General features: G+C 36.1%; 1 protein-coding gene across 2 annotated transcripts in view; it reads right to left on the reverse strand.

The window, feature by feature from the left end:
• Positions 1-595: 595 nt before the first annotated feature.
• The window catches only part of SHPRH (SNF2 histone linker PHD RING helicase), a 54,987-nt gene continuing 43,508 nt past the window's right edge, over positions 596-12,074 (reverse strand). The window contains exons 25-30 of one of the 2 annotated variants that reach the window (XM_029962758.1): positions 10,667-10,855; positions 7,194-7,286; positions 6,569-6,655; positions 5,954-6,132; positions 3,791-3,853; positions 596-2,603 (exon numbers count right to left, since the gene is read on the reverse strand). In XM_029962758.1, the coding sequence (XP_029818618.1) occupies positions 2,507-2,603; positions 3,791-3,853; positions 5,954-6,132; positions 6,569-6,655; positions 7,194-7,286; positions 10,667-10,855 (708 nt within the window). In that variant the 3' untranslated portion in view covers positions 596-2,506. Of the gene's footprint in view, positions 2,604-3,790; positions 3,872-5,953; positions 6,133-6,568; positions 6,656-7,193; positions 7,287-10,666; positions 10,856-12,074 lie in introns of both variants that reach the window. The other variant, XM_018078111.2, reaches the window with a different exon arrangement.

Here is a 12,074-nt window from a genome sequence, read left to right on the forward strand (position 1 = left end):
TAAAATAATTTAGGCTGGAAGGGATCCCTGGAGGTCATCTCGTCCAACACACCACTCATAGCAGGACCAACTTCGAAGGTGGATCAGGTTACTCAGGGTTATTTGAGTTCCCAGTATATTCAAGGATGTAGATGTCCCAGTTTCTGTGTACACTGTTTAATCAATCTCATCCAAATAAAGTCTACTATCTATTCTACTTGCCTTGCTGCGAACTGTAATCTGCAAAAAAAATCAATAACCTACAAAACAAAATGTACATACAGAATTGTAGTGTGGTTTAGCTTGGAAGGGACCTTAAAGATCATGCAGTTCCAACCCCACTGCCATGGGCAGGGACATTTTCCAGTAGACCAAAGTCCCATCTAACCTGGTCTTGAACACTTCCAAGGATGGGGAGTCCTTGACCTCTTTCAGCAAACTGTTCCAGTGCCTGACCACCCTCAAAGTAAAGAATTTTTTCCTAATATTCAGTATAAACCTGTCCTCCTTCAGCCATTCCCCCTTGTTCTATCACTACATGCCCCTGTCAAAAGTCTGTCTCCAGCTCTTTTGCAGGCCCCCTTTGAGTACTGGAAGGCTGCTCTGGGGTTACCCAAGAACCTCTCTTCTCCAGGCTGAACAATCCCAACTCTTTCAGCCTGCTTTCATAGGAGAGGTGCTCAAGCCATGTAATCAACTTAGTGGCCCTCCTCTGGACTGGCTCCAACAGGCCCATGTCCTTTGTCTGCTGGGGGTCCCAGAACTGGATGCAGAACTCCAGGAGGGGTCTCATCGGAGCAGAGTAGAGGGGCAGAATCACCTCTCTCGACCTGCTGGACACGCTGCTTTTGATGCAGCCCAGGATGTGGTTGGCTTTCTGGGCTAAGCCAACTAGCACATATTACAAATATGGGAAACAGATACATTGTCTGTAAAGTTACTCAAATAGTCTTTAGAAAAAAGCATCCAATTGGTCCAGAAGGCCAACAGAATATAAATGCCAAAAAACCCACTTCTTGATACACTATTATTCTTGCAAATTCTATTCACCTCTGTTGTCAGAAGCAGAAAACTTGCCTGTCGTGGATAGGCTTAATACCTGACTGTGCAGTTCAAATGCTGTATGACTGAAAACAAAACTCAAGAAGCTCAATAACTATAGAAATCTATGACGAATCAGCTGACATGATTAAAAATTCTACAATGAGATTTCTTACAGGACTAATTTTAATTTCCACCTTAAGTAAGATTTTTAAAATATACAAAATACATTGCCTACTGAAACAGTAAATATTGTAATTTGAGGGACATAGCCTGTTGCTTATGCTCACTCTCTAAACACAAACTTGTGTTTAACATAAACTGTGTAATTGAGCTTGCTTCTATAACACCTTCAGAAACAAATGTTATATAAGTGTGAATTCATAACCTATGTCAAAAGGCTTAAAATTTATCTTGCCTACTTTTAGCAGTCTAAAAGTTAGCCTGGATTTGTTTTCCAAACTATCTACTGTTAACAGAGACAGTGTAGAGTGATCTCGCATATCAGGACGAAGCTTCACAAAGTTCCATGTCTCTCCACTGTTTATCCAACTTAGACCAGGCACCTAAGAATTAGACTGCCTACCTTAATTTCATCTATTTTGTATATTTAAATTGCTGTATCTTTAAGGGGGAGAACTAGACAAAAATATCATAGTGAGAAAATGCACACAAGCACACCATATGATTCCAAAGTGATCAGCAGCTTAACTAATTAATTTTTTGAAAATTCTGTAACAAATGCCTTTTTTTTAAACAGAGCACTAAATTAGTCACGGCTTCAAGTGAAAACATGTACAGCAAGTTCAAGTCTTTAACTGATCACCAGACCAACATATATACAAAAAGCATAATTTAATTATCATCTTTTTGCAATAAGTAAGCATTAACAATGAAATATTTAACTGTCACAAGTCTTTATGAATATCTAAAAGCCTAATACAAATATCCAAATTATTAGTAAAGATTAGTCATTTGAAGTTTTAACAATAAGACATTTAGTAACTCTGCATTAAATCTAACAAGCCCTTTCTAGAAGAATATTAATTTACAGTCATTCTTTCTAACAACTCTTTGTACAGTAAAAAAAATTAGATTTGTATTTTTCTGCTTCCCTTTCCCACCCAACCACCCACATAGTTTTGCTCTCAGACAGAGCTACTAGCCAATCAAACCTGATGGTAAAAATCCTCTCAACCAAGGGTCCAAGATCTCAGTTTTAGCATCCAGCTCAAATGCTCTTTGGGAATAAAATCCATGTTTTTGTATAATGTGCAAAGTGCAACTTTTCTCCAGTGCCATCAGAAGTGTGTGCTGCTATGAGCTTCACCAAAGAATAAACCAGTAACAATTAAGACTTTTCAATTTCCAATTACTCTGTAACAAATGTTAGATGATGTTTACAGGAACGATAGATCAAGTGGATTATATCCTGGTGCTTATTAGGTCAGGTACTTTCTGATTTCATTAGGACAAACCAATGTTTTTACTCAAGTTCTTCAGTTTCCTCTGTAAAAAGGTCAGCCAAATCTGCCACTGTCAACACTGAAGCTTCTGACTGCTTCATGGAAGAGCTCGTGTGACTGTGGGAAAAAAATTGCATGCAGGCATCAGAGAAAGAATCAATGTCAGTAACAAGCTGTGTGCACTGGAGACAGACCACACAGCTCAGAGTCAATAACTGCTCAGCTTTGAAACTCATCAGGAAAACCATGTACACTGATCAGCTACTGCTCTTGTACATTCTAAGTAAGATACAAAGTCCATCTATGGTCCTTAACAGTAGTCAACACCAAACACTGCAAACCCAGCAAAAGCAGAACATGGGATAATCTGCTGTGCCCTTTTAACGTTTAAGGGACTGTCTTCAGCTTCCATACATAACGTTTAATATTACTTTCAAAACATTAGTTCTCATGGGATCATTCAACCACTGTACATTTATCCAAATTTTATATGTAAAATAGTGCTACTTCACAGATATGGAAACTGAATAAATCATTCTTCCAAAGCTAAAACTGAAATCTTTCATAAGTACAACCAAAGATGTGCACGTCCATTTTTAGTTTCATAATCTCTAACCAGCAAAATTTCCCTAAACTAAGGCCTCCTCCTAGATTTATCATGCGTATAAAATATATAAAAGGTACAAACCTCTTACACTTTCTGCATAAAGAACACCCTTTTTAGTCCAGTCCCAGGCCATCATTGCTTATAGATTTTGGAAGGATAAACACAGTGAAAACTACTTCTGTGTCCACACAGCAGCCTGATCTATAAGCTAGCATCTGGGCAGTGCCTGCACAGACTGCAAAACCAACCAATGTGACAGAGCACCATTGGACTAACTTGGTAGAACTTAAATGTAATGAAAGGAAGAATCCATGTCCTGTATTAGAGCTTACCACACATGCCGTTGCTCCAGTGGCAGGCTTAGTATTACTCCATCAATTGCAATGTTTTTATACTCACGGAAATACGTAAAGTGAAAAGACGAATCATAACACATAATTTATTAATTGGGTTTTTATAAGATAAAAGGTTACCAAAACACTTTCCAGAGAATTAAAATACCTCAAGCTTCAAGTTACTGGAACCAGGTTAAAATTTTTCAAGTCTTAAAACTTTTTTGCCAATCACAGCAATTTGAAGGAGAACAGCTGAGTTTTATATACAAAGGTATGCATGCCTAACTATAATAAAAGTATGGTTGAGAATCACCTTTTCATTTTCAGTGTAACAATGATGTTTTAAAAAATTCAACACATACCTTCTATCTACAGTTTTCAACATAGTCTGCATTCTCTCTTCTATTGTTGCTTTTATCAGGAACCTGTGAACAATGGTAGATCTGAATGTGTTTAAAAAAAGAAAACAAGACCATAAGTGAGCAGAAGTTATACTGTTATTGATGAAGTTCATAACCATATTTTGTCTCACACTAATTCTTGTAAGAATGTTGAAAAAATGCCTCTATTTTATGAAAGAAATCTTAAAGGTGATTAACAACTTCCACTGACATTTCAGGGTGTTTAGTGCCTCCCTGAGCACACACTCACTTGGCTGACCACATACTAAATGAATATAAGCTGTATTACCTAAAATCCTAATGCAGATGCTGGGCAAAGTTCTGCTTTCTGTGTCCTTACTACAAATAAACCCTCCTCAAGAGCCTAAAGAAATTACTTTGGCCCCCTGCTGATATACAATGTTCATCCTGCATTGCCACAAGTTGTTCCAAGAGACAAGAGCTCAGTGTGATGGATTATTAAAGCTGATTTCCAGAGTTTTAACAATATTATTTTTGAAGACAGCAAAATATTATAATTTTTTTTAAAAAAGTCAGTAATTGTAGTCAGTAAACACGGAACTGTAAACACTGGTAAAACAAAACCAAAAATGTCAATAAAGATAACACAAAATGACAACTCTGTTTATGAAATAAAATTTCAGAAAGAAAGCAGTAACAAAAAAAACCTGCCAGGCACAAGAAAGTGAAATGGAATAGAGTCAGTTCCAAAGATAAAAATGAAAAATCATCCCAGGCTCCCCAGTATAAACATTTTTTGAGACAAGAGCCCTTGAAAGTGCTTAGACAGTTTTCATATCTTCAGCTGAAACTTTGGCAGGCAACATTTCACAGAAGAATGCAGGGGGAATACTTTGGGATTCATAGGCAAAGGTCTACCCCAAAAAAAGAGAAGTAAATAAGAACTCAACTGAAGTGGTAATAGTTGCATACAGGAGTGTTCCCTTATGCTCACTGTACTTAGAACACAGTCCTTTTTCAAATAAGCCTTGCTGAAGTCTTAATTCTTAAAAAGTACAGTATATTCTTGCTGCTTTTATTGCAAGGCTTTTGCCAGACCTTTTGTGCCAGCATCATGTAAAAGTACAATCCAGGCTGTTGCAATCAATTTTCCCTATGCCCTCACAGTTAATTCAAAATCTTTACCAACACACACAAATATCCACCTGTTCATAAACATTCTTTCACATACATGCTTCTTCATGTCCTCTCTTTGCCTTTATTTCCAGAACACAAAACCCACTATTATTCTAGAATATTATTATTCCAGAATTAACTCCAGCTATTTTCTCCTTGATGTTCCAGGTTTTAATTTTTTTTTCAAGTGACGTGAGACCTAATGAAAAACATATACATCTTATATGTTCAGGACAAACGTTCCAAAACCTTTGTTAAGTCTTCACTACTACACATGTAAAATCAACAACATTGAAACAAACAAGAGATATGCAAACTCATTAACATCTTCAAAGAGATCTAGATGGGGATGAGGGCAGAACTGTGATTCAAAAAACTAATCAGTTGTAAAGTGAGTGTGCTATAACGTTCTTTTTGGAAAAAAACCCAACCAAACAACCCCCCAAAACAAGCAAACAGAAAACCCCCAACAATTTACTTGGCTCCTAATCTGGAGCTGAGAATGACCAGTTAGAAGGACCCTCTCAAGGAAACTCAGGCGATGCCTGAACTTACCCTCATGACATAAAGGATGAGTTGCCTGGACATGCAAAGTTAAGATATTTCTGGACATGTTTGCAAGCAGAACTTCAAAGTTAAAAACTAATGCATCAATGGCACACATAAAACAGGGCACCAGCTGAACAAGGTTTTTCAGAATTTCAGACTCAAGAGCTTACACTCTTCCTAAATGGCCCAAATGCAATTTGTTTCTGCATCTTACCCCTGCAGCACAAAACAACTCCCTAAAATACACAGTGAATTTTCAGCAAACATTTTTTAATTTAATCTTTCTGTCCCTTTTATGATTATCTTTAAAACCGGGGTTCCTATGAATAACCCCATCTCCAAAATTGAGAAGTTCGGTGAACTAGATTTATTCTGATTACAGTATGCAGAGCTATTCTGGACCATATCTAAACCATTCAACATAATTTTAAATCTTACTTTGTTTGGCCAATACGATGTACTCTGCCAATAGCCTGTAGCTCATGTGCTGGATTCAGAATGGGTTCCACAAGCAGAACGTGAGTTGCTTCGATGATGTTTAGTCCATTGGAACCAGTGTGAAGAGGCAGCAGCAAAATATTGATGTTGGGATCATATTTAAATGCAGAAAGATTTTCCTAAAAGGCAAACATCACAGCAGTGGGACAAAAGTTCCTCAATGAAGAGTGTGGAGGATATGACTATATTTTCTAGAAATTATAGCAGCTAATACAGGCTCCAGAGAAATAATGTTCATCCCGGAACAGATACTCAACAGATATCAGGAAGGCATGAACTTCTCGCAACACTGATCAGTGTGTCTCATCCTTAACAGACAGCCCAATGCTTCTTTCTCAAAAGTGAATGTACAGTTTAGCTTCAAAAGCTTTAAACTGGGGCTTTTTGTGATTATAATTTTTAGAATTAATGAGTTAGAGATCCAAGCTTTTGCCAAATAAATTTGCTGCTCTTTTAGTTTCTCAAATGAAGCAATGAAGTAAAAGGATCAAATTAACTTCTATGAACTATGATTTTCCCATTGAAAATAATTAAATAAAAATATCCTTTATGTACCTGAAATTTACTAATTCCATTGATCTGAGAAAAAATCATGTTGTTGTCATACAAAGCTTTTGAAATTATATCCAATACATCTTGCCACTGTAAAAAAAAAAAACGAAACAAAAACACACAACAATAAAAGTAACTCAACATTACAAACAGCAATGACAACTAAAAAATACTAATTAACTTCCCTAAGAGAGAATAGATTAAAAACCTTTTCAAAATACTAGCATTTGCAATTAAAAAAAAAGAAATAAATATTTGTGTGCTAGGAACCAAATCTTTCATAAAACTAAGACATGTAATTAAAAAGATCAGCTTGAATAAAAGAAATTGGTAGCCATCATAAAAACAGTTTTACAATGTATCAAAAACATCTGCACATTACATATGAAAATATCTAGAATTTCTAACACTCCCATACAAATCTGAGTGTTTGCCCTTTAAAGAAACAAGCTTTTACATCTGCTGACTATGATCGTTGTTCATGTCCCAGTTACATGACTTGCCCCACAAATTCTCAAAACAATCAAGTGGCTGTAGAGAGTGATTCAATGTTTTGGTAGCTAAACTAATATTATGAATGCTTTAAACTCACACACACAAAGACAAGACAGAAAATGATGATTAATACCGTTGAGAAAACTAAGGATTTAGCCCCTGGATCTTTAAATTGAATTCTCTTCAGTGTTCGGACCACAGCTTCCACTTTGGTGGAGTGACTTCCCTTTGAAAAGTGAAAAAAGAGCATTAGTAAAGTAGGATAGTAAACAACTTCCATATTCATGGCTTTATTAAATGATGTTATATTAGGTGTCTTACATATCCTACTCAAATTTAAAAACTTTAAAGGAGGAAGGGCAGGTTAAGTAGCACTGAACTCTTTTTATCTCTCCCTTATAATGCACTGCTATAGGATCAGCAGTGTATTACAGCATGTGCAGCATGCTGAACAGTGAAGCTATGTGAGGCAGAACAGACAGCCCAAGCAATGCTTGCACCAAACATGCTCATTAGGCCTCCTGCGTCTTAACTTAGTGGTACAGTCTTTAGAGAATCTTCCAAATGCACATTTAAATTTCCCTACCTTCACACTTCTTGAAAACTGACTATGAAAAAAATGTTTTTTCTGTTGCTTTTGTTTCTCATTCTGGCAACACCAAACTTACGTTCAGTACTATGAAGCTTGTTAATTATATTTAAAATAATAAGAAAAGTGTAAATATAAATAATTTTTGAAGAATTGTGCGCTGCAATGAAAACATCTTCATATTCTGCATTCAGAAGTATTTCAGTGCTTAATTATTCCAATACTATATTCTACTTCTTGTCCACTTTGATTTATGTACTCTTCCCTTTCCCCTTAGCCTATAATTTCTTGCTAGTTCCTACATGCATAGTAATTTCAAGCTGTGCTAGATTCAGCTGGACAAATACTGTTTTATTTCTGTCTGCACCTGTCTTTTGAACATTGAATTAACTATGTTGGCTTGCAACAATGACAGATCAAATTTACTGAAGTCACGCTGCTTGCAGAATTGGCTGGGAAGGATGTCAGCAGTCTAGGCACAAGCTGGGAACCAAGGCTGGGTTGCTTGATCATTCACACATTAGGCAGATAAATGAACGCTCCAGAAATACATGTAAAAGACTTTCTGCAGACTGTTATACCAAAGGCTGCAATAAGCAGTACCATTTTATTTCCCAGGGTCTTCCATAGGGATTCCAGACATAGAAATAATAGAAATGTCTATGTCACAGACATAAAAATAAGCCAGCTTTCTTCCATGTAATTTCTGTTGCACCTGATAGACACCAACACTGTTTCCAAAGTCAGATGGACAATTAATGTCGGCAGGTGTTATGATCTGAAAGGATGGCACATTTGCAGCCCTATGGCAGCTGCCTGCCAATCATAAATACCTATAGTCAGGAGAGAGTTAGAGACTAACTTTGAGTACTTCCTGTATAATTCTAGGGTCATTTATGTGCTTTTCCGATACCATTCATCTCTGATTCAGATGACAGTTCTGGCTAATCTGCTCTGTCTTTTCCTCAGAGACTGGTTTTAGACCTTATCACAGGTCTTATTTTTCCCTGCTGTAACGGATAGTAGCTTTAGCCACTGTTGTTCATCTTTCTACCCTCCAGATTCCTATGACTCAGGTGTCACACAGGTGACTTTGTACCAGATCAGTAAGAGGAACTATGGCAAAGAAAAGAACAGCACAATGATCAAAGTGGTCACAGTCTTTTTGCTTTAGTTTTAAACAGGAGAACTAAGTGTGCAAAGTTCTTTGTTCCTTTGCTTACATTATATTAGACAAACTATATTAGACTTATTGCACTAACAGTTGACTAAAGCTTTGGTTCACAACACACAAAAATTTCAATTTTGTTCTCAATTTTCATGGAGAGATCAAACTGACAAAAGTACCCTTGCTGTTATAAGCCCTTAGTTTTCAGTCTCTCTTAAAAGAAGTTATCCCGCTCATTACCCCTATACCATCAGTCTGTCTTTTTGATGAATATCGAGATGAATATTTATAAAGAAATTAGTTATGAGTTATGGAACAACACACATTAGAACCAAAACTACCCTCTAACAAAGGGTCTCAGATGACAGGCTAGCAATATCCACTGTAATACTGACCAGACACAGGAAACTTTCACAGAACCAAAACACGCAGAGATGTCAGTAATCTCTCAGTATAAAATGCTCCCATTTACAGTAGCCCTTTTGCATTTAAGGCATTAACTTAAGATGGTTAGTATTGGTACAATAAACAGTAAGATGCAAAGAAAGAGACAGTGAATACTGGAAGAGACTGGAGGGATTAGGAAAGCTTAGATTAAAATACAAACACTGAATAAATCACACACTTTTCATATAAATACTGAAAGTTATTGCTCTTAACCTTGGTATTTTATAGAAACCATACTAAGTTATTCTTTGTTAACTGTTCCTAAAGGAATATGAGGTAGAAATTTTTATTTTTAACAAAGCTACTTGTTTTGATAGTATATGAAGCTACAGCATAAATTTATAATTTTGCATGAACTAAGAATGATCCTTATGTGAATTCACAAAGAATTCATATTTTTGCTTTATTTTTGCTTTTTTTCAAAGTTTTTGATGCAGAAATACTTCAAGAAAATATTACAACCCTGTATGCAGGACAGCAGATAACAGGTTCCTTCTGTGTTCTATTTATGAAATTTTGTTATTCCAGTTATTTTATTTTTTAATGTAATTTATGAAACATATTTGGAATTTTGTTAGAAACAGAGTGATATCTTTAAACTCAGAGGAAATAATATGTAAAAAGCCTTGCATGAAGTAAGGTTCTAAGCAGCAGCACTTCAAAAATACAGCCTATTTGCTCCCCCTGGTGCTACATACTGTCAACTACTTCAAATCTAATCATTTTAGTTAGGAAGCATCTACTCATAAAATGGAATTCCATTTGTCCCAAGTGGCTGAAATTACTACTGTGAATTTGGTAGCAACTGTCTTCAATACAGGTCAGCGACCCTAGAAAATCTGCAAGATTTGAAGAAACTTGCACAGATACCACGGAATTCTGTCAGCACAACTAGTTATTACTTTTAACTACTCTAATCAGATTAGACTGGTATATCCAGCTGTATTATAATCATATTTTAATTAAAGACAGCAGTATCATTTAAATCAAAATATTACCAATATGTTGTTTACCTTTGCATTTTAGTCCAGAATCTTCTATTTTTTCCACAGCTGCAATAACCACAGGGGTTTTTTTGTTTAACACGATTCTATAACATACTCATGCAAAGCAAAAATGTACCTATGCACTATGTCAGTATTGCTAAAGATTCATGGAGATGCTGCCTCTTCCTCCACCCCTGCCTTTAACACAACGAAAACCCCCTGTTAACAAGAAAAGTAGATAAAACAGTGCAATCAGGACTGAATTCCTACACATTTGTGTCTAGAAGTTTTGTCATGACACATCCTATTTATAAAACTATCCAGTACACTTGTCTGCCTAAGTGCAGGATGCAAAAAAAGGAAACAGATACGCACTGCTGAAAGTTTGGACCACACAGCTCCTAGAAACAACGCACCTTTACAGGAATATCATCCTCCTGATTTGCAGCTTCTGCAGTAAAGACATAGGATATTTCTTTATGGGATGTTGTCTGCCTGCAGATGGCACACTTAATTGAGCTCCGGCGGGTGCCAACACTGTACTGTTGGATGATGATGGCTATACACTCGTTACAAAAGCAATGTCCACATGTCAGCACTGCCCACTATGTAGGAAATGAAAAAAAAAACCCAACACAACATAGTATCAGTTTTGGATCAATTCAAAAGAAAACCAGTGTACTAATATATGATAAATTACATTTTCATAGAGAAATTGCTTTATTTTTATGACATTCATCAGATTAAAATTGAAGAATTTTAGAATTTTTAGCATCCCAGCTGCTAAAAAGCCTGAATTTCCAAGTTTTTCAGCACAGAAAGATTCATGATCCACAGAAATTTTCTGCATTTATTGTTCATTTTTTGCATTTTCTCAGTTTTGAACTTCAGTGAAGACATTACAGTCTTTCATTTCTATGAATGATGATTCTTAATGCCTAGGTTAAGCATGCAGATTAAATATTTATACAATTTTTAAAAAATTACAAAAATGTTAGCATTGGCCTCCTGTAAAAGTCTTTACCTAGGCATTCATATTACGCTGGTCTTTATTAAGTAAGTTGTAAATAAAGTGCTTTAATTTTTCCCTACTGTTAAGTCCTATACAACATCTTTTGAACAGAGTGGCTTAATCTCTTTTAGACAGAATGCATTTTAAACAACACATTGCATTGCAGAAGCTGTTCTCCTTTGTGAGCCTAGAACATCTACTTGTCAGCTATGACATTCTGTAACAGAGAAGCAATTTGTAGACCAGTGCTTTTGCACCCAGAAATAGTATCTCACACTGTACTAGTCTGCTCGAGAGGCCATTCTAAGAGGAAAAATAAAACAGATTTCACTGGACCAAGTAGCAAAGGAATTGACTAAACAACTGATTATCAAGCAGAACGTCTTTTAAGCTTTGTAAAGTTCTTTTAATCATGCAGAAACAGGACACAAAGTATTTTAAAAGTTCCTTGCAAGATGAAGGCTGCTACTATCTAAAGCAGCAGTCTCGCTATTAAGAAAAGATAAAGAAAGTTAAAAGACTATTTTCCCTTTCAGTGAGCTCCTCCAGCTCCAAGATAAAGCATAATGGCAGTGAACAGGACAAACAGCTGTTCTCTGTAAAAACCTGTACTACCCTTGGAAGAAAAGCACAGAGGGGATTTTGGAAAGATAGTAGGACACCAGTTCATGCTTACAGATGTCTATAAAGTGGACAGAAGCTAAACCACCTTAAAATAGTTACCTAAAAAAAAAAGAGACAATTTAGTTTGACTGTACAGGAGTCCTTTCATGTTTTTACCTAATGCATGGTAAGTGAAGTTTAAACTATAG

The sequence above is a fragment of the Manacus vitellinus genome, unplaced genomic scaffold (assembly GCF_001715985.3).
Source record: "Manacus vitellinus isolate BGI_N305 unplaced genomic scaffold, ASM171598v3 scaffold_4_pilon, whole genome shotgun sequence".
In the NCBI taxonomy this organism is placed as follows: Eukaryota; Metazoa; Chordata; class Aves; order Passeriformes; family Pipridae; genus Manacus; species Manacus vitellinus.